Below are 23503 nucleotides of genomic sequence, written 5' to 3'. Positions count from 1 at the left end.
CTAGGTGCTTTACATATATTTTCTCATGGAATCATTAAAATGCCTTTGAGCGACAGGTGATATTTTCTTCATTTTATAGATGAGTTAACCAAGGGGGCAAAGCTGGGGTTTTAACTCACTGTCAGCGCCCTGTCCTGATTATGCTCCCCTGAGCTAGTGCTGTGACAGGAGACACATGGGTAATTTCAGCACAGTGTTCAGAGTGCCATGAAACAGTAGCCACAGAGTAGGAAACTGGATGTCACCTTTCACGGGGATGAGACTGACGTCTTAGTGAAGTAGTGTGGTACCCTGTGAGCCCGGATTTGGATGACTATATCCTTGCAATGTTCCTTTGTGCCTTACTTTTTTTTTTTAATTGAGGAATACAGAGGCTTGATCAGACTCAAGTATTAATACAAGTTTTTGGGCAAGACTACTTCATAGGTGCATTTGTTTTTTGTGCTTTTTCTTACTTTACCATGATGCTGAAAGTTGGAAAGCTAGATGATCCATTAGATACAGATTTAGATATTCCAAAGAAATACCTTAATGTATTTCATCAACTATTATCCAGTTTAGCTTCATTTCAAAATCAGCTGCAATGTAGAACATTTTTGATAATAAAAATTATGATTTTATTTGAATATTCTTCTGAGGCTCTTTACATGGTACATCTCAAAATATTCTTTGGGCTGAAATTTCTTTTATATTTTTATAAAATACAAAAATGATGTTTTCTGAGAAAGATAATATGTATGAAATTATATTCCATTCAAACAGAAAGAAAAGTTATAATTTTGTCTGATTTTCAATTATGATAATACTAGATAAAGAATATATATACCATCTTTATTAATATCGGGGAGACTGGTTGAAAAATACAGTAGTAGAAAAATATGGTAGCAGAAAGTTATTAACTGTGTATTCTAGATGATTCTGGAATCTTTAAGTTTCTTTAAAGTCAACTATGTTTACACAGCCAGCTCACCTGACACATAGTAAATATTTACAATTTTGTCAAATGTAAATTGTTGATCAAATACTGAAATTACTGCAGTTCTGTGTTGTAACTGTTAGTGAAAAGGCACAAATTCTAGTTCTATGTTTGGAAGGTATCCAGGTGATAGCAGTTTTTTTGATGTGGCTTCTGAACTTTTTGGAGGAGCACAACATGACCAAGATTGAAGTGGCACAAAAGCCCATGGGCCAAGCCAAAGGTGACATGTCAGTGTACTCAGGGCCCCAGGTCATTGCAATGGTGTTCGGATAGATGTGATACAGACTGTGCTGGGTTACCCATCACCATATTTATCTTATTCAAGTAGATTTCAAGTGTGGTTTCTTTTCCATGCTAAAAATTAGAGTTTCTCTGCCAGCTGTAGGTCTGTTTCATTATTTTTATTGTACTGTAATTATCTTGGTTTGGGATTGAGATGTTCGACATAAGTAAAATATTTGGGTACAGAAGCCTATCTCTACTTTTTAATCCTCCAGGTCGGTGGAAACCACTTTAAAATGTGGCCTGGCCCTTCCGTTTTAAACAGAACTTGGCTGGGTGCGATGGCTTATGCCTATAATTGTAGCACTTTGGGAGGCTGAGACAGGAGGATCACTTGAGGCCAGAGTTTGAGGCCAGGAGTTTGAGACCAGCCTGGGCAACATAGCAAGACCATGTACCTATAAAAGTAATTTTAAGGCCGGGCACAGTGGCACACGCCTGTAATCCCAACACTTTGGGAGGCTGAGGCAGGTGGATTACCTGAGGTCCGGAATTTGAGACCAGCCTGGCCAACATAGTGAAATTCCGTCTCTACTAAAAATACAAAAATTAGCCGGGTGTGGTGGCACACGCCTATAATCCCAGCTACTTGGGAGGCTGAGGCAGGAGAATTGCTTGAGCCCTGGAGATGGAGGTCACAGTGAGCCGAGATCGTGCTACTGCATACCAGCCTGGCCGACAGAGCAAGACTCTGACTCAAAAATAAATAAATACATGAATGTAATTTTAAAAAGTTAGTTTGGCATGGCAGTACATACCTGATGTCCCAGCCACTCGGGAAGCTGAGGCCTCCAGGAGGATTGCTTGAGCCTAGGAGGAGTTTGAAGCTGTAGTGAGTTATGATTGTGCCACTGCACTGCAGCCTGAGTGATGGAGTGAGACTCTGTCTCAATCAATCAGAACTCACTGGTTATACTTATAACATTTTCATCTCTTAGGGATGCCATTTTCTGACGCATTTAGGATTTAGGGCTAATTGTGAAGCTTGGGTTTTCTGTTCCTCCTCCTCCTATTTTGAGACTACTTTGCTTTTTCAGTTCTTGAGTTTTTTGTTGTTGGTAGTGGTAGTGGTGGCGGCGGCGGTGGTTTGTGTATGTCCTTTATCACTGGCAAATATGATGGTATATATTTTCAGTGTACCACTCTCTAGAAATCTCTCCTTGCTTCTGACTTACAGCTTTTCATATGCTACGGATAGAGAAATCATAACCAAACCTCTTAGCGTTCTATTTAAGGATTTAAAGTGATTGTTAGGAGAGAAGCACTTGAACTTGTGTAGTATGATTGTTAGTTTGGGCTATTTTCAGAACCTTTCCCCTCTTGTTTTCTAGTTCTCAGCAATGTCCTACTTAGTTGAGGTGGCTGAATAGTAGTGCAGCCAAAAGGGAGAAATAACACTGTATTGTAACAGCAGATGATCTTTGTTTATTCACTTTCTCCTACCTAATTATTCCATTGTTTTGGTTCTTGTTTGCTCCAGCCTCCTTCTACTGACTGGACTCTATTGTTACCATTATTAATGTTCCTGTTAATAATATTAAGTTTTCTGATTTATGGAATGTTTTAGCATTTCTACGTTTTTTTCCTTTTTGCTTTGATCTTCCCTTTTTACTTTCTTAGATTTTTTCCTATGATTTTCTCCCCCTACTTTTTTTATTTGACATGGGGTTTTTGGTTTGTTATAGTGTCAAGATACATTTGAATGACTGAACAAATATTTGTACTTCTAGTTTAAAACATTTCTTAGATTTTTCAGATTTGTCTTAAGCGAGTTTCCGTCTCCAGGTAGCATTCATTTACAGAGATGGTTCACTGTTGCGGCCATTAGGGACTATGTCCTAGATTCAGAGGTAACTTATATCAGGATTCTAAATACCAACGATTTATAATTGGAATGCGGATTTTAATTGAAAGCATGATCAAAATTCAGCAATGTCAGAAACCCAAAATATAACTCAAGAAAACAAAATTTGTAGACTAAAGCCCATTATGTGTTAAAACATGCTTAATTATCAATTAATTTTACTATGTGATTTATTTACTTTAATTCTGCTATTTGTTTTCCAAGAAGCTTAGTCTTCTTATTCAAATTGCATCTGGTTGCACTAAAAGGAGCAAAAGATTCATCAGTTTATTTTAAAATTCATTAAAAAGCTGGTGCTACCATTTTGAAAGGCCGTTTAACAGTATGTATCAGGAAGGCTTTAAAAAGATTCATATTCATTCAGTCTGCTTCTTGAGTTTATCCTAAGGAATTAATCAGAAGTATACCCCAAGTTTTTTGTGTATTTGTTGCAACACTTACATGAAAACTTGAAACAGCGTTAGTGTCCAAAAGTGAGAACTCAGTTAAGTTTTGGGACACCCACATGATTGAATATAATGCCTTCAAAAATAGGGTTTAGACCAAAATGCATAAGTGTAATATGGTTTTAAATAAAAATTTACTATGCACAAAATAAGAAAAATGCCAAAATGATAGCAGAGATTTTTCTCTGGGTTCTAACACAATGGTTTTATAATAATTCATATTTTTGCATGTTTTCGATAGGCCACACTATCAGCAGTCAGAGAAAAGATGACCTGAGGTTCTTTCTGTTTTGCTCAGAATTGACTGTTCCTACAGATGTTTCAACTGTTTGCTTCCTTGATGTTTCATTAGCAGACTGTAGAAGGACCTCCCTTTGAAGTTACAGTTGAAGTTTCACCTGTTCAGACTTTAGACTCCTCTACTGTAGTTTTTTAATCACTCATGGCTACGTAATTATCCTCACTGGTTTCTATTAACCATCCCTTTTCCTCATTAGATGGAAGTGACTGTTTAATCTGAATGAGTGATCCCCAGATTTACATTTCTTAAATAACCAAAATGTTTAGAACTGGGAGAAAGTAAGATATAAGCCCTAAATGTGTATTTTATGAATAAAGGGAAAGAAAGAAGAAAAAGGAAAACAAAAACCAAAGGAGATCTGGAGTCTTGTCTCAGGCAGTTTCTGGCTGAGTCAACCCTAGAAGCCCAAGGCATGTAGACTCCCACTCTCCAACCTCATTCTTGCATAATGATGTGGCATATTAATGAATTTCTTTGTTTGTTTGTTTTGAGATGGAGTTGCTCTGCCCAGGCTGCAGTGCAGTGGTGTGATTTTGGCTCACTGCAACCTCCATCCCCCGGGTTCAAGCGATTCTCCTGCCTCAGCCTCCCGAGTAGCTGGGACTACAGCCGTATGCCACCACGCCCAGCTAATTTTTGTATTTTTAGTAGAGACAGGGTTTCCCCATGTTGGCCAGGCTGGCCTTGAACTCCTGACCTCGGTTGATCTGCCTGCTTCAGCCTCCCAAAGTGCTGGGATTACAGGCATGAGCCACCCCGCCTGGCCAGTGGCATATTAATGGGTTTTGAACTACAGTATGTAGTACTTGGGCCTAGTTGTATATAGGTATTTATAAACTTACAGATGTGTGTGCATATTTTTGTGGGTTAGGTTGCTCAGGGAAAGCAAACATGTAAAAAAAATTGCTTTCCATTTATAGACTCATTTCTTTAGTCTAAACAGCCCTATCATCTTGCAAAAAAAAGCATGTGGTTAGTCATGTTGGGTTGAAAGGGGCGTTGAAATAGATAGATAGATGCAGCCAGTAAAACCAGGGTTAGTATCACCAGGAAAAAATCAAAACATAGGTGATGATGGTGGATCAGTAGCATTATTTTGCGTATCACACAAAAGATATTATAGAATATTTTAAAAATTGTGTACACATGGACGTTTAAGGGCTTGATTGTGGGTTTTTCACAAGGGAGAAAGCTTCCCTTTTTAGCTGGAAATAACTATTGGGGAATTAGCATACTTTCAGATGTGTATAAATAGAAAGAGAATTACTGGGGAAATTAACTGGGTATCTGGGAAGTAATGTAGTCCCTTAATGCCAGGAGGGTTTAGATTTATTTAATTAGAGTACTAGTTTACTTTTTTTTTTATATTTTCATTAAATTGTATTATTCACTTCTTTGGTAAGATCCTTTTATACGTACATAGGTAAATCACAGTAACTTAGATTGATTGTTAAACTTCATTTAAGATTTAAGAATTAGCAATCATTTTTAAACTGTTTTTCTTACAGATAAGCCTATTCATTAAAAAATACTGTTTTAAACCAATAACTCAAGAAGTAATGAATTACTGCACTGTGCCTTCAAGTTTTGGATCTAGCAGTATGTCTCATTAAAACAAATAGATATGTTTCTACTTCCCTTATTGTAGTATGGGCTTATTATAGTTTCTTATTAATTAAAAAAATTGTTTTCATTACTTTGAATCTATTCATATGACATAGTAACTAAGTATAACTGAAGTAATACTTTTTTGTGGGAGTGGTTAGTCATTTTACTATCCAGTCACTCCTTTTTATTACTCTGAATGGGTTAGGTGTAGATTCGTTGGTGTGGGTGTATACATATGCATTTTTGTGATTGTGAAGCTATACGTGTATATATGTACTTGGAAGCTAAAGTCACTGGTCCTGAATATTTACACCATTAGTGGCCACGAGTTAATTACTCATTAGTTAATCAGTTATGAATATACAGAGTGGCAATAGAAAACTTGACTGACAGTGGCTTGAGCACATTGGGACTTATTTTTCTCATGTAAAAGTAAGTCCAAAGGCCGATAAGTTCAAAGTTGGTACCCTGACTTATGGTTGTCATCACAGACTTTACATCTTCCCATCTTCCTGCTGCCATATGGCTTTCTTACTTAGGATCAAAAGATGACTGCTGTGTCCCAGGCCTCTGTACTTACTTCAGACAGAAGGAAGAAAGAGGTGCTTCTATTAGGAAAGCAAAGGGTTTTCCAGAAATCTGCACTAGCATTGCAATGTATAAAGGAGGCTGAGAAGTCATTTGTAAATGGCACACAGCCATTCCCAGCAGTCAAGCTCAGCTAGAAAGTGAGAAGGGGAAGAAGATACTAAGTAGGCACCTGGCAGTGTCTGCTACCTCCCATGCTGACCCTTTGTTTTCATTCAGATTTAATGAATGATTATATTCCTCACTGTAAGAATAGCAGCCAGCTATTTATTTATTTTTGAGATAGGGTCTTGCGTTGTTACCCAGGCTGGAGTGTAGTGGTATGATCATAGCTCACCGCAGCCTCCAACTCCTGCACTCAAGCAGTCCTCTCACTTCAGTCCCCCAAGTAGCTGGAACTACAGGCCTGCCACCATTCCTAGCTATTTTTTTTATTTTTATTTTTTGTAGAGATGAGGTCCTGCTTGTTGCCCAGGCTGGCCTTGAACTCCTGGGCTCAAGCACTTCTCCTGCCTGGGCCTCCCAAAGTTCTGGGATTACAGGTATGAGCCACCACACCTGACTAGCAGCCAGCTATTTAAAGGTTAAATCATTTATGTTCTTCCTTCCTTTGAAGAGCATCATTTATTCATATCATTGGTAACATTTTCCAAGTTCTCTATTTGTAGTCTAGAACTGTGGCCAAATACTGTTTCTAACTGTCTACAGGGTGGTTCCACTTGAAAATTTGCTAGTTAGTTAAACAGATATGTCCGAAGCGAAGTGTAATATGTTCGAAGTGAAGTGTAATATCTTTATCTTCAGTTTGTTTATGTCAGTCAGGATTTGTCAGCATTTTCCCAAGCTAGAAACTTAGAATAATCCTAAGTTTTAAACTTTTGTTCTGTAATCTAGTTTGTCATCAGCTGCAGTTGTTTGCATTGAAATGTCTTGGACTTGGCCTCCCCTGGCCCACACACACTGTCACCACTGTAATCCAGGCTCCCCCACCTCCTTTGTGCATTGTTTACAAGGTTTCCTAGCTGGTGTCTCCAATTCCATTATTTTTCTTTTATTCATTGTGTGCCGGTCATTAACAGTCTAATCTCCTTGAAACCTAGCTCTCTAAAAATTTGATCTCTACTTAAAAGTTTTTAAGCTTCCCTCTTTCAGCGTTTTCTTTTATAACAGAAATACTCTTCCTGTTCAGTCTTTATTTTTCTTTATTTCTCAATATAAGTTGCCTATCATAGAATGTTTTCTTCAATGCCCTATTTCCTGCTTATCGCCGGTAAGAGATCCACGCTGCACATTCCTGTCACAGAGACTTTGATTCTCCTCTTCTTTAGTGCCCTCCAGCCCCTAGCCTCAACCTGTTTTGACCTCATCATTCCGAATCCTATCTTTCAAGGCCTAACTTCTAAATTTCTTTCTTTCAGAACTTGACAATTCCTGTCGATGTGTTTTTGCATCTATTCTAAATCGTATTTTGAAGGAGTGTTGTGTTATGGTATTTATTTTGGAGTCAGATAGGTGTGAGTTCAAACTTGATTTGGCTTCTTACCTTTTGACCTTAAGTAAGTTAACCTTTCTAAATGGTAATAGTAGAATAATGCTTAGTATTATAATTTCTTACATGAGAGCAGAAACCCAGAATAATAGTATCTTAAAGTTGAAGTTTAATTTTCTCTTACATAAAAGAAGTCCAGAGGTAGGTGGTCCAGGGCCAATATGGTGACTTCATGTTCATCTAGGATTCACAGTTTCTTGTCTTTTTTTTTTTTTTCCTACCATTCTAGTGTGATTTCTATATCAAGATTGAGATTACCTCATAGTCCAAGATGGCTGCTGGAGCTCCAGCTATCATAGCTGCACTCCAGATAGAGGAAGGAGGAAAGGAATAAGGAAAATGTGGCCTGCTTTTTAGCTCAGTTATGTTTCTTTACCTAGTTTTCTGGAAGTCCCCTACAACCCTTCTGCTTACAAGCTCATTTTAGCTAGAACTTAGTCACATGACCACTACTTGCTGGAAACTTGCAGCTTATTAGCTGGTACATTCCTGCACAACATCAAATTAGTGTTCTGTTAGTTACTAAGGAAGAAGAGGATAATGTGGCTACTGGCAGACTCAGCATAGTTACTGATAGTGGTGCCTAGCACATGGTGGGGCTTCACATATATCTTTTTGCTTCTGTTTTTTCTGTTGTGTTTGAAGTCAGCTCAAATTCTTTGTTTTATGTGTATCTTATTTTTCCAGCTACATTGAAAGTTTCTTGGGGGATAAGGACCATTTATCATATTTCTTCGTTGTGCTTCTAAACACCTCACAGAGTGCTTGCACTTGGACCACATAACAGGAATTTAATGTGTATTTGTTAATTTATTTTACTTTTTACTAGGGCTATCTTTTAGTTTCTTGCTGGATTTTTTTCCCCCTTTTGGGTATTTAATATTTTTCCATCAACTGTAAACTAGTAGCTATCATCAGAGGACACACTGAAGATTTTCATTCGTTTGGTAATTTCTTGTTTTCTAATGCCTTAAAAATTACGCTATGGATCCATAACCTAACATTTTATCTTTCTTTAATTAGTGTATTTAAAAAGATTTTTTTCACCTGATGCTTCAATATAAATTCCCCAAAATTGAACCCAAAAAGTAATGCATATATGTATGTTACATATATCTATTAAATAGATACAGATCTCTACTATACCTGTGTATTGTGAATATATAGACTATGAATTTTCTTTTTTCTTTTCCTTTTTTTTTGTTTTTTGGAGACAAGGTCTCACTCTGTCACCCAGGCTGGAGTGCAGTGGTGTGATCACCGCTCATTATAGTCTTGACCTCCTGGGCTCAAGCATTCCTCCCACCTCAGCCTCCTGAGTAGCTGGGACTACAGGTGCACACCACTATGCCTAGCTAATTAAAAAAATTTTTTTGTAGGGATGAGGTTTCACTATGTTTCCCAGGCTGGATGAGTCTTCAAAATGCTGTTTGAAAAGTCCTCAGGAAATGATTTTTCTATGCATATTTGACTTGCTCATTTGTTTGTAAAGAAGTTCAATGGATTGAAAAACTGCCTAGGTCATGTTTCTTTGTCAAATGCTTTTGACTCCTGGTTATTTTTCTTTTACTCCCCAATTATGGATGAGAAGATAGGAATGATTGGAGACAGGAATTCCCTGCAAGCAGATAAAGTTGTAGTAGTATTACTGGAAGCTTCTTTCTCATCTGCTTGACCTGACTTAATATAAAAATAGGGTCTTACAGTATCAAAGTGTCTTGGAATACAAGCTTTTAGATGAGTTCTTTTTATTCCCCTTTGGAACTCATTAGATAAATATTTTAAATATGCTCTATGACTCCTTCAGATGTGTTCTTCACAGGCATATATTACATCATTAGTATAGAATATACAAGTATAATATAATTTCTTTCATACCCTATTACCAAGATGCTAATACGTTTATATATACTCAATCATACATACGTCTTATTTAAACTCATGTGGAGATACTAACAGATAAAGATGTGCTGCTGCAAATTCTTCTTGGAACAAAGTGAGGTATAAATAAAAGTTCTATATCATCCAGTTTTATACAGTCAAAAAGAGTAGGTAGATAGTCATACGTGAGTGGTTATTTGATTTGATATTTAGGTAGAATATTAAGTGAGTGGAAGAGAGGGGCCTCAACTGAAGGGTAGCCACACAGTGCTAATAAGGATGAGAATAGTTTTAATAGTAACTAAAAGTCACAATAATTTTATGATACCTTTTAAATGATTTTTTTAATGATACTTTTTGCATGGTATACAAATGACATAGAGCCATTTATAAAAGCTGATGTTTCCTTACAGCTTGACTTTATTTGGTTTTGTTCTCATAGATGTTTTCTCCCAGATGTCAGATTCCAATGGTTTAATGATATTTAGCAAGTTTGACCAGTTTCTGAAGGAAGTTCTGAAGCTCCCAACAGCGGTCTTTGAAGGGCCATCTTTTGGTTACACAGAGCACTCAGTCCGCACCTGTTTTCCACAGCAGGTAAGGACAGTTTTATAGAATCTAGGGCTAGAAGAGCGCTCATCCCTCCCTTCACCTTCTAACAGATTTCTCCAGATTGCTTCCAGTCTAGGATGTAAAGTCTTGAGTAGGGGAGGAAAAAAGCTTTAAAGGTGGTGGTGGGAAGTGGATGAATAAAAGTGGGGGCTAAAAATTCACCTGAAAACACTTTTATGGGGGAACTGGAGGTGGAGAGGGGTGTCTTTTCTAAGAAAAATTGAAATATTTTAAAGAAAAATGTTTAAGTAGTGTGTACATTTTTGCTACTGGACATATATATTACTTTTTTCCAGATGAGTTCTTTAAACCATGAGATAAGGGAATTTTGATATAAAATCCTGTAACAATACTGCGTTGTTTCCTTTGTGCTGGAGACAGGGAGTGTTGTACAGCTCTTACCTCCCAGCATAATATCCTTCAAGGGTACACTGCCATTGTCATATTGGAAAAAGATGGATTTGATTTCCTTCTGGTGGTGTTGACATAGAGACTGGAATGAGTGTGTTCCTGAGATCTTAACCATGTTTCAGAGGACCGTCCACACTTAACAAATGGATGGTACAGCCAGTGTCCATGCTTCAGGCAGAGGATATCCATTTGTTAAGGTAGAGATTAGATAAAAGAAGCTTAATGCTAAACATACCTAGAAAGTTCTGGAAAGGAATTAAAAAACTAATGCTAAAACTAATAGGTAAAAAATTAATGGAAACAGGATATTGACATAGTCTAAAAGTATCTCCCCATAAGATATTTATTAATTACAAAAAGAACATAGTAACTTTGCAGTGGAGAAACTGATCAGATACCACTTTACCAAGTGATGAAAATCCGTATCACCACTGAAGGGGTAAACTGATACTGCCTGCCTCCTGATAGGACACATTGAGAAGTACTCAATGTCACTTCTCTGGTAACTCCTGCCAAGAAAGCATAACCTGAATCTCATCCCGAAGAAACATCAGACAGACTCCAACGAAGGAATTTCTACAGCCTGAGCTTCAAAAGTGTCAATATCATGAAAGATTAAAAAAGATGAGAACATGTTCTAGGTGAAAAGAGTTTAAAGAGACATGAAAAGCTGAATGAACTCACAAGCCAGGATTTTCTGTTGGTATAACAGATGTTATTGGGACAATTGGAAAAATATGAATAAAGTTTATAGACTGGATCATAGTATTTTGTCAATAAATGTTAACTTCCTGATTTTGAAATTTGTACATAATTGTTTAAGAGCATGTCCTGTTTTTTAAAAAACATTTGAACTGTTTAAGGATAAAGGAGCATCCTTCTGCAGTGTTAACATTTGAGGAATCTTGGTTAAGGGAAAATGGATATTTTTTGGTAATCTTAACCTTTTTGTAAGTCTGAAAATTATTTAAAGATAGGAAGTTAAACTATAAAAGGAACTTATCTAAAGGTTTGAGAACTGAAAGGACGTTGTAAACTAGATCCTCCTGACTTGTGATACTCTGATTCAAAAAAGAATGAAAAACACATACACACACACGGCCCACTCCCCACCTACATACCTTTTTACGTTTAAAGTTAAGAATTCATGGTTATTTGAATTCTGACTTTCAAATAATATTTACAGTTTTTTTTAGAGGTTATTCAGCTTTAGTACTGAAGGTGGCACCCATGATAATGGAGAATTATGTTTAGTAACATGTGAGGAGATGTTCTTCCCAAATTTGTGCACACTCTGCCTAATTAGTTTTGTGCAGATTTGCCTGTGTGCACTATTTACTTTTTCTTTCAGCATAAATGGCAGTCAGCATCAGCTTTTAGCATATTAAAAATATCTCCATGCTTCAATTTATTCTAATAAAACATAGTTTGCATCTTCTCCCCTGAATATACATTTTCAAATGATGTAAAGTTGTCTGAACATAATCCTGGTACAAGAATGTCCTACAGGTATTAAAGTGCCCTTCAGGGATGTAAGTGAGGATGAGTATAAGGAAGTCACTGCAAACAGCTCTCCTGCATTTTATATCTGGAGCCTGTCTTACTGCTGCTGCTGCTGCTGCCGCCGCCGCCACCACCATCACCACCTTGGTGATATCATCACCTCCCATGATGGCCCACACAATATTCTGGGGTCATCTCGTGTATGATGTACACATGGCTTTTCATACAAGATGCTTCCTGGAGGTCAGGCTACTGACCAGAATGCTACTCTTAAGCAATACTACATCCAGAATGCTACTCTTAAGCAAGATCATATTGGAACAGGGAAGGGAATTTGCACAAAGAACTATCAATGACGAACATTGAGAAATGGATGACAATTATGTGGGGTGCTAAATCTAATCTTTGATTTAATTGCGACGTGAGTATTCCGATGAGAATCTGATGTTGGAATTACAGTTTAAAATGTTTTAAAAATTTTTAAAGTGCTGTTGTTAATTCTAAGAATGCTGTCTAGGATTCTGCAAATTAACCTTATGACATTCATAATTATGAGGCCTTTGAACTCGCAACCTGATCATTACTTTTTACCTGCTTCATTCATATTTTTGTAAAAAAAATTAATCTGCATTTTTGTATATGTCAAATTTGGAAAAGAGAAGTTTATCTCAGTCTATGAAAAGTTAAAAAAAAAAAAAAGAAGCCTCAGATGAAGTAGAAATCACTGATAGAATATACTGATATATTGACCAAGAAGTGAGACAGCTTGGACAAAGTTTCATGCTGCACGGTGGCGCGTGCCTGTAATCCCAGCTACTCAGGAGGCTGAGGCAGGAGAATTGCCTGAACCCAGGAGGCGGAGGTTGCGGTGAGCCGAGATCGCGCCATTGCACTCCAGCCTCAGTAACAAGAGCGAAACTCCGTCTCAAAAAAAAAAAAAAAAAAAAAAAATTCAGTGAGTTTTGGATTTCTTTTTGAAAACGAGCTTTTCTCAGTTTGTTTTGCTGCAATATGTGTTTCCTTAGTGGGAATCAGTTCATATCTCATCAGATAGAAAACGATGTTGATGCAAATTAGAAATTGCTTTGTTTTTTCATATGTACTTTCCCCAGCACTTTGATGTTCAGGGTTGAACAAAAAAAAAATCACAATTAAAGAGAAAGTATGACTATTTTAAGAAAGGAGCTGAAAATCCTGCAGTGCCTTCCTTTGGGAAGAGAAGTGACTGGTTTAGAGGACCGACCCCTGAGCTGCTTCACTTTCTGCAGTGCTGTGATGATGAAGCTGCAGCTGAGTGAAGAGGCTGTGAAGACGTTTTGCCTCCCATGCTGAAATTATCGTTTGGCAGAATTAAGCTTTCCCCGGCATCTGATACCTAGTTTTGATAAAACTAATCTATTTTGGAAGTTATATGCTCTTCTCATGAAGAAGCAATCAGTGGCTCAGGATTGAAGGCTGAAAGACGCCATCTGACAGGGACTCCAGTGCACGTGCCCGGGGGAGTTTAGTTGTGCTGATTATTTTGTTTGTCTTCTATTTACAAAGCCATGTAGATTTTTAGTGGTTGTTCCAACTCTGTTTTCCTTATATACCTTTTGATTTTTAAGTTCACAGTTTTGTACTCTGTATACCTTTCCATTATAGCATTTTGATGTAAAGAAATTTCAGCTTCTTTCTTAATGTACACATTACAGCAGAAATGCTTTTTTTTTAATGACATGAAGAGAATTACACATTGGTTTATTTTAGTATAGTTTAATTATTTTTTAAAACACATTTTGTGCCTTGAAAACGAACCTACAATAAGGTCTGTGGATTATGTAGTTTAGTTGTTTTTAAAACACAAGAGAAATTAAACATGTTTATAAGTTAATTCAGCAGAACCCATCTATTAGGATAGCTAAAATTAAATACTGACTTTGAGTATTGGTAAAGATGTTTGGAGCACCCAGTACTCTCAACAAACTTTGTAAGAAGCCCTGGTGGTTTCTTAATAAAAATAAACCGACATCTCCTCATGACCTAGCAATCAAATTAAAACCTAATCCTAGGTTTTAAGACTTTTCAGGACTCCTCTTATCAACTATATTCATACTAGCCCCAAACCAGAAGCATCCTGGATGTCTGTCATTAAAAAACATTGAGGAAAATTTAAGAGATAATATGTCTGGAATTTGCCCCAAAATAATGAAGGTTGGAGGGAAAGTAAAAGCAAAATGAAACAAAATTAGTCATATGTTAAGAAGAACTGTTGAAGCTGGATAGGCTTTTTTTTAGATGGAGTGTCTCTCTGTCACCGGGCTGGAGTACATTGGTGCTGCTACAACCTCTGCCTCCTGGGTTCAAGTGATGCCTACTTCTGTCTCAGCCTCCCAAGTAGCTGGGATTACAGATGCTTGCCAACACACCTGGCTAATTTTTGTATTTTTAGTAGAGGCAGGGTTTCACCATATTGGCCAGGCTGGTCTCAGCCTCCTGATCTCAGGTGTTTCTCCTGCCTCCACCTCCCAAAGTGCTGGGATTACAGGCCTGAGCCACTGTGCCTGGATGGGATAGGCATATTATACTAATCTCTCTACTTTGGTATATTTTTAAGTATTTTAATAATAGAAAAATTGTCATTGCAAATTTGTGATTGTGATTATTGTCTGAACATAGTACGGTATTGTTTTAGCATCCCAAGACGAATACTTTGGGGAGTAGGCCAGATATATTAACATTCTTCAGTGTTTACAAACTGACTTTCAAGGCTTAAAAGTTATTTTAAATAAGCAGTAAATGTATTTAAATTTCTCCCCTAATTTTCCAAACTTTAGAGTTTTAGAAAGTGCAGTATTTCTCCTTAGAAAGAAGATTGCTGTTTGTTATTTTTTTTTAGGTCTTCATATTGATGGCACCTGCAGCCCATCTAGAATGGCCACTGCCATGACGGTGGCTGCAGTGGGGAAGGCGTGGCTGGGGCTGCATACTCCACAGAGCTAGCAGGAGCCAGGAACAGGCAGAAGCTCTGCCCTATCCTGAGTTGACAGGGCGGAAGCTTCACGTTCCCCAGGCACAGCTGCAGCTGGCCAAGCCATGGCCGCAGACTGGGCATCTCTGCACTGTCAGGGGCCTGGGAAGGCTACCCCTGCCCTGGCAGGCTTGAAGGTGTCTGCTCCCACTGCCTGACCTCTCCTTGCTCCCATCACCTGCTCCACTGTCAGAGCGAGGTTGAAGCTGAGCCCGGGTGCTGTTGCAGCCTGGCTGGGTGTGCACACGCTCGGGGCAGCACTGACATGTGAGCCCCCTGTCACCTCAGCCCCCTCCAGACTTTGGGCACTGACAAGCATGGGAGGAAGGCCAAGGGGGTGCTGAGGGCAGCTTGGCACTGGCCTGCAGGTGCCCCTTGTCACGAACAGCCTGGGTGCCATGAACAGCAGTAGGAGGCAGACAGGCCCTTGGGTGGAAGGCTTTGGGTCCCTGGTGAAGCCCCGCCTTCAAGCCAGGAAGGGCCTGAAGCCCAGGGGTCAGACTGCCAGTCCTGTGGACTGGAGTGGGAACTTGTGGTGCTTTTTCCAGGCCCACCCATGGCCACTCATGTACCAATCAGCATGTACTTACTCCCCTTTAAGACCCATGAAAGCCCTGAACTCAGCAAAACTTGAGCAAATGACAGGACTGCCAGCTCCTCTCCTAGAGAGGAGCTACTCACCCTAGAGTCTCCTCTCTGCAAAGAGCTAAAGAGATGATGGGACAGCCAGCTGCAGAGAGGAGCTACCCACTCCAGGATCTCCTCTCTGCTGCGAGCTGAACGCTTATCGGGTTACCCTGGCTGCAGAGAGGAGCTACTCACTGTGAGTCTCCTCTGAGCTGTTCTATTGCTCAGTAAAGCTTCTCTTTGCCTTGCTCACCCTCCACTTGTCTGCGTACCTCATTATTCCTGGGTACGGGACAAGAACTCGGGACCCACAAAATGGCAGACCCAAAAGAGCTGTGACACAAAAGCTGAAATATGCCCCTTGCTCGCCGTGTTGCTGGCAACAAGAAGAAAGAAGGAGAAAAGGGCTATACCCCTTTGGGGACACCAGATGTAAGAGCTCCCCGAGCCAGGGATTAATACCCTCTCTAGGGCTCTGCAGTTCCTGACATCTCCAAGCTTATGGGTGCCACCATGTTCATAGGTGCCAGTGTGGAAGCTGCTTGCAGTACTCCTGGTCCAGCTGTAGCCTCACAGGGAGCCAGCACCCATGCTGGTGCCTGGAGCTGCCCACCCGCTGCAGTTGGCATGCCTGGCTGTGTGCAGTGGCTGGACCCTATGCTCCCTCACACTCCCTTCACTGCCCTACACCTGGCTTGCCCTTGGCAGGCATTGGATCCAGCTGGTAGCGTGAGCCAAGTGCAGTCTGCCAGACTGAGGAGGCGGAATGAGCCCAGAGGGCCCAAGCAAAACGGGCAAAGGTGCCACAGAGGTTTCCAACGGAAAAGCATCACCCCAAGAATCCTGTAACAATATTGACTTTAGTTTGAAGAGTTCAACCCACCTTGCAAGGAATTTTTAATTAATGCCTATCTTTATGAAAAGGAAACCTGAATAAACAAAGAATGGAGAGAGAGGGAGGAGAAGTGAGTAGATAGGTACATTCTTGCAATCGGTGTATGCAGGAGATACTGTTGATAACACTTTATTGGACACCATGTCACACTTCCGTTGATTCACAGAGGTGGTCGCAGTTGTGTAAAAATGGGATTATACTATTGCTAGTTAATTTTCAGAATAGCAAGAATATTTCATGCCTTGAGTTGTCCTCTGATTATATTTGACAAAATATTATCTCCATCTATGTACCAGAATGATTTTTCTCCTCACTTTGAAGTGAGACATCTTCTGGATGTTCTGACTTTGTCTTCCTGGACATTGAATAGGGTTTGGCAAGCATTGCCTGGCGTGTGTATGTGTCTGTATGTGTTATTTCATAGGTATTTTGATTAAGGAGGTTTTATCATCTCCGCTAGCTACCCTTCACTACCATGTACTTTGGTATGGATTAGTAGTGTTTCATTGATTTGAAGATGCTTTTTCACATCTTGATACTTCTGATGTCGAGATACATAACCAGTGGTACCTTATAATTGTGGTTGGTTAGGCAGTGGTTATGATGGCTGTCATTTCCTGCACATGCGTGAACTTGAGCATAGGTGTTCATTTGCTATCACTTCAACTGAGTTGTGTCCACTTTTGGCACTACATGTGTTGTCACTTAAAATGTTCTCAGAAAGCATACTGTGATTTGACATTAAACAAAATGTTGTTTTAAACGTAGAAAGGCTTGGACAGAATAGAGGGGAATATACTGGATATTAATAAAACAAATCTTCAGCATTGGAAGAATTCTGTATTATTTTGCAAAGCAACAGCCTGGTACTTTATAGAACCTTTTTAAAAAAGAGGAGGCTTTTAGAGCCCTTTTTTTTTAAAAAAAAAAAAAAAAAAAAGAAGAAGAAGATATCCATAAATAGATGAAGCTGTATTTTTTTTTTATTACTGAGATATAACCAAAATAATTTCCCGTCACACTAAAGCATTGCATCCAAAAGACCAAACTGCCAGGTTCCCCTGAATAGACGAAAAGAATTTCAGTTCATCAAGAGGCTGGTGTGACCAATTTACATGTGATGAAGGATTATGGTTAATTAAGTCATTGAGTTAGTCTAATTGGCTGAGTGTTTTTTTTCTTGGGGTAGAAAAAAAAATAATGGTGTATCTTACAAGTGATCTTGTAAGTGCATCTTAGGTGGGATGAAATACAGGGTGTAGAATGGGTTTTATTATGATCAGGTCTATAGTAATGAGGCCTGTCCCACTAGCATAATTAGATTGAACAAAATCGTGTAGAGACCTAGAAGTGAGGTTTTATTCTAGTTGGGCCTGTGACGGAGAAAGTATCTTACTAAATGAATCCTTACACAGAAATGACAAGTGGCTCCAAGATTGTTTTCTTTTTAGAAAAGGATTTTTTTAAGCAGTACTTGCTATCTGCATGCTCTAGGAAAGCACCCCCTGCTTCCCCACTGATGATTCATGAGCTGAAAGCAGTTCCTGATGCATTCATGTTTCCAGCCTGTGGGGTGTGGCGCTATTGGTCCAGGCCCTTCTTGGTGTTCACTGGTGGCACAGTCCAGTGTGCAATCCCATTCTGGACCTCCGATGTCCCCTCTGCCTTATTGCCTTATGACTCACTAGTATTCAAGTAAAATAGAAAAATTCATCACCCAAAAAACAAAGGACCCTTGTCTCCTTGTCACTTTATTCATTGGCTCAATGGCAGCCTAAGGAAGAGGAGTGTGCTTTCTCAGATGTAGCTTTGATTATTCCTTTTAATCATAAGTAAATCTGAGTTTAAATCATAACTTTGCAATACAGCTCTGTTGATACCCTTAGTTTTCATAAAAAACTTGACTCACTCCTCATTGCCTGCTGAATAAGGTTCTTAGCATGATGTTGTGGCTCCTCAGCAATCCAGCCACAGCCTATCGTTTCCCCTCCATTCCTGATTGCTCCCGCTCTACCCCATCCCTCGCCTGTCCTTACCCTTAGCACACCAGGGGATCTTTTTGGCGGTTGCCACAAGGTCATGGGTTTGCACTGTTTACATCCCCTGTCAGCGTTGTGCCAGAGCATCTGTCTCTCCACAGCCTTGCCAACAGCACATGTTCCTACACTTTTGAATTTTTGCCAATCTGATGGGTGAGAAATGTTATCTCAGTGTAGTTTTGATTTGCATTTCTCTTGTTTTGAGTAACCTGTGTTTTGAGTGACTCAAAGTAGTCAAACTTTTTTGTTTATATTCTTAGTCACTGAAATGCCAGTAACCCCTGACTTTCTATCTCTCCTCCAACAAAAGCTTCAGATTCCACATCTCAGCTAAAATATGCCTTCTTCTTTGATGCTTTTAATCTTTCACCGTAGGATTGTGTCCTCTTCTGTACTCCCATGACAGCTCAGTTATGCCCTGATGGGAGGGATCTTATTCTCCTTCAGCTTTACATCCCCAGTGACTGACATAGTCTAGAAAAAGATCCATACTTACTATTTCTTGGATTAATTGAATGATTTTTTAAATATTTTTTTGAGACCCAGTCACGCTCTGTTGCCCAGGCTGGAGTGCAGTGGCATGATCTCAGCTCACTGCAGCCTCCACCTCCCGGGTTCAAATGATTCTCCTGCCTCAGCCTCTGGAATAGCTGGGACTACAGGGATACACCACCACACCCAGCTCATTTTTTGTATTTTTAGTAGAGATGGGATTTTGCCATGTTGACCAGGCCGGGCTCAGACTCCTGGCCTCAAGTGATCCGCCCATCTTGGCCTCCCAAAGTGCTGGGATTATAGATGTGAGCCACCACATCTGGCCTTAACTGAAGTTAAGTATGACATGAGAAAATTAGTAATTTTGGTTTGAATTCTAATTGAAAGCTTAAACTCACATTCTCCTTGTTTTCATTGATATTATTTCATGATTTTCTCAAAGGAAATAATCTTTGCAATGAGAGAAACGTAATATTTCAGAATATTTAAAGTTTTTCTAATCTTTCCTTTATCCATAACAAATAAAAATATCTCTTATAAAAAGCACAATGACATTATATTATTTTGTCTTTACAAATTACTCTTATTTTCAAAGTCCAAAATAAATCTGTGATGTGGGGAAATTCAGTGTGAAAGTAATTGAAAGGCTGCCTGTTTCAGTTACAGCAGCTCTGTAACTCTGGTTAATATATATTTGCCCTTGTCAGATAAAATATCATTATAACTAGATAAAGAAGTTTACATAAAAATGTTTTAACCTGGACCAGGCGCGGTTACTCATGCCTGTAATCCCAGCACTTTGGGAGGCTGAGGTGGGCGGATCACAAGGTCAGGAGATTGAGACCATCATGGCCAATGTGGTGAAACTGTCTCTACTAAAAAATAAAAAAAATTAGCCAGGCATGGTGGCATGCGCCTGTAGTCTGAGCTACTCAGGAGGCTGAGGCAGGAGAAGTGCTGGAACCTGGGAGGCAGAGGTTGCAGTGAGCTGGTATCGCACCACTGCACTCCAGCCTGGATTACACAGTGAGACTCTGTCTCAAAAAAAAAAAAAAAAAAAGTTTTAACCTGAAAACTTTAAAAGTGTCACTTTAAAGATTGTTAACTAAATGTCATACATTGTTTAAGTGATAAGGTGATGGATAAATATTTATATGTTGCGCATAAGAAAATAGGAGTTTTTATTGGAAATCATGAAATTGGAGGCTGTAGCAATGATGATCTATTGCTAAATTATTTTACTTTCTCATGTTAGTGTAGTGATATTGGATTTTTCATTTTTAAGGGGTTACTCCTATCCTCTTTTAAAACTGGGAAGAAGTAGTTAAGGGTGGAGGAAGGGAGGTGAGAATGCCATAGAGGGTAATAGTTGTTAGTCTAGATTAGAATAACAAAGAGAAAAAGGCAGAAACACTTGTTTCTAAAAAAATATGAGACTGATAGAATGATTAAAAACAGTCTCAGTGTTTTATAAAGGGAATCATAAATAAATCATGGTGGTTTTGCTCAGTGGATCAGGCAGCTGTTAAAATGATTAGAAATGAAGACCTTGTACAAAACAAAATGTTTAATAGAATGTTAAGTGCAAAAACAGATGACATATTTATATCTGTTCTGTTCACAAGTATATAGAAATATATACATCTGGAGGGAAACAGAAAAATGAGAATTGTGGGAATGCATTATTTGCATTTTATTGTAGTTTTTATTAATATTATTAAGCTCTTAAAAATAAGGAGAAATGCAAAGAATCTGTTCAACTCCAGAGCAAAAACAAAATGAAAAGCTAGCAGACAGAGCCAACCTACCTTTCTTAAAATTATTTATTGAGGCTAGGTACAGTGGCTCACGCCTGTAATCCCAGCACTTTGGGAGACTGAGATGGGCAGATCACAAGGTCAGGAGTTCGAGACCAGCATGGCCAACATGGCGAAACCCCGTCTCTACTAAAAATACAAAAATTAGCTGGGTGTGGTGGCATACGCCTGTAGTCACAGGTACTCAGGAGGCTGAGGCAGGAGAATCACTCGAACCCTGGAGGCGGAGGTTGCAAGGAGCTGAGACAGCACCATTGCACTCCAGCCTGGGCAACAAAGTGAGACTCCGTCTCAAAAAACATTATTTATTGAATGATGCAATTTTAGAGTTGGGAAGCCTCTCAAAATTTTTGTAAAAACCTCTTTACACTGTAAAAATTATTGAGGATCTCAAAGAGCTTTTATTTATATGGGTTAAATCTGTCAACATTTCCATATTAGAAGTTAAAATTGAGGCTGGGCATGGTGGCTCATGCTTGTAATCCCAGCACTTTGGGAAGCTGTGGCGGGTGGATCACTTGAGGTTAGGAGTTCAAGACCAGCCTGGCCAACATGGTGAAATCCCGTCTCTACTAAAAGTACAAAAATTAGCCAGGCCTGGTGGCGCATGCCTGTAGTCCCAGCTACTCAGAAGGCTGAGGCAGGAGAATTGCTTGAATCCGGGAGGTGGAGGTTGCAGTGAGCCAAGATCGAGCCACTGCATTTCAGCCTGGGCAACAGAGTGAGACTGTCTAAAAAAGAAAAAAGTTGAGGGAAAAAAAGTCACTTAAAAATAACAATGATGAACCTATTATACATTAACATTAATAACATTTTTATGGAAAATAATTATTTCAAACAAAAATTTAGTGAGAAGAGTGCCTTGGTTTTGTATTTTTGCATATTTTTAATATTTGCCTCAGTAGAAGACACGTGGATTCCCGTATTTGCTTATCCATTCAATCTGTTGTGATATGCTGTTTTGGTTAAAATTTGGAAGAAAATTTGGCCTCAAACAGCTACATAGTTGGGAAAGGGAGAAGTCTTTTTTAATAGCCTTTTCAGATAACTGGTTTTGTCACATTCTCTCTGGAAAACCCCACTGCACACTCTTGAGAGAATAGATAAATAATGTCTTAGTATTATTATGAAATACTGCAGAACTCCATGAAACTCCATGAAAATGTTTAAGTACCTCTCAGGGGTTCCCTGATCACACTGAGAACCGCTATTCTAGCCCTTGAAAGATGAGAAAACTGAAACTCAGAGATGTGCAGTGGTTTTCTCCGAATCACATAGTTGGTGGAAGACAGAGCCCTTGGACATGGCTCTGCTAGTTTCATTCCTCATGTTTTTGGAAAACGCAGTGTAAGGTATTTTAGGCTGACTGACAGCCCCATGGAGGCCATGTTAACCTCTGTGACCTGCATGTACACTCCAGTTGAGTTCTGAGTAACTGGAAGACCATGAGAAGAGGAAGAAATGATCAACCCCTGTGATGCCTACTTAACTTTGAGACATTCTCTATTGTTCCTTATTCCCACCCCAATTGATAAGGCCATTGAACTTTGTAACCGACCTTGGTCAACACTTCACACCCTAGGACCCCCTCCCAGCTTGCAAACCTACGACTCCCTCCCAGCTTGCAAAAAACCTCCCTAAACTGTAACTTCTATAACTTTCCACTGCCCACCCCAAACCTATAAAACCAACTCCTATCCCACCACACTTCGCTGACTCCCTTTTCAGACTCAGCCATGTTGCTCACACAAAGCCTGTTTGCGGGGGCGGGGGTGGTCTCTTCATTCAGAGCTCATGCATTTTACTTTTGAACAACTTTTAGAGATTGATCCTGAGTTTATTTATGAGGGTCTTCTGAGATATCAAGATCTAATTATACCTTTTCATCTTGAAGATTAAAAAAACTGTTCATGGTAAACAAATCAAAACTTTTAAGAGAAAGTAGTATTGGGGGCGGGCGCTTTGGCTCACGCCTATAATCTCAGCACTTTGGGAGGCCGAGGCGGGTGGATCATGAGGTCAAGAGATAGAGACCATCCTGGTCAACATGGTGAAACCCCGTCTCTACTAAAAATACAAAAAAATTAGCCGAGCAGGGTGGCGCACGCCTGTAGTCCCAGCTACTTGGGAGGCTGAGGTAGGAGAATTGCTTGAACCCAGGAGGTGGAGGTTGTGGTGAGCCAAGATGGCACCATTGCACTCTAGCCTGGGTAACAAGAGTGAAACTCCGTCTCAAAAAAAAAAAAAGAGAAAGTAGTATTAGAATTATAAGTGGATTATAAAAATGTAATTTTTAACATACTTAAGATATAGAAATATTAATTTGAACTTTAAATTTATGACAAAGGATATGATACATTTAATTTTGTTTGCCACTTTTTACTAGCTAAAAATTTTCTAGCATTTTCTATCTCAATTTATATATAATTATTTATTTATTTATTTGTTTGTTTTTAGACGGGGTTTTACCATGTTGGCCAGGGTGGTCTCGAACTCCTGACCTCAGGTGATCTGCCCTCCTTGGCCTCCCATAGTGCTGGGATAATTTTTTTTTTTTTGAGATGGAGTCTCACTGTGTCACCCAGGTTGGAGTGCC

General features: G+C 39.2%; 1 protein-coding gene across 41 annotated transcripts in view; it reads left to right on the top strand.

The window, feature by feature from the left end:
- Nucleotides 1–23503, top strand: part of DTNB (dystrobrevin beta) — a 310093-nt gene that overhangs the window by 81354 nt on the left and 205236 nt on the right. For 38 of the 41 annotated variants that reach the window (XM_021677096.2, XM_021677095.2, XM_021677094.2 and 35 more), the window contains one exon: nt 9941–10095. The exons of the other annotated variants lie outside the window; for them this stretch is intronic. In XM_021677096.2, the coding sequence (XP_021532771.1) occupies nt 9941–10095 (155 nt within the window). The remainder of the gene's footprint in view (nt 1–9940; nt 10096–23503) is intronic. 41 annotated transcript variants of the gene reach the window in all.

Source organism: Aotus nancymaae, unplaced genomic scaffold (assembly GCF_030222135.1).
Source record: "Aotus nancymaae isolate 86718 unplaced genomic scaffold, 86718_ANA_hifiasm-v0.15.2.pri h1tg000057l, whole genome shotgun sequence".
Lineage (NCBI taxonomy): Eukaryota > Metazoa > Chordata > Mammalia > Primates > Aotidae > Aotus > Aotus nancymaae.
Note: the sequence above shows the minus strand (reverse complement) of the source record. Positions and strands in the feature narration are given on the sequence as shown.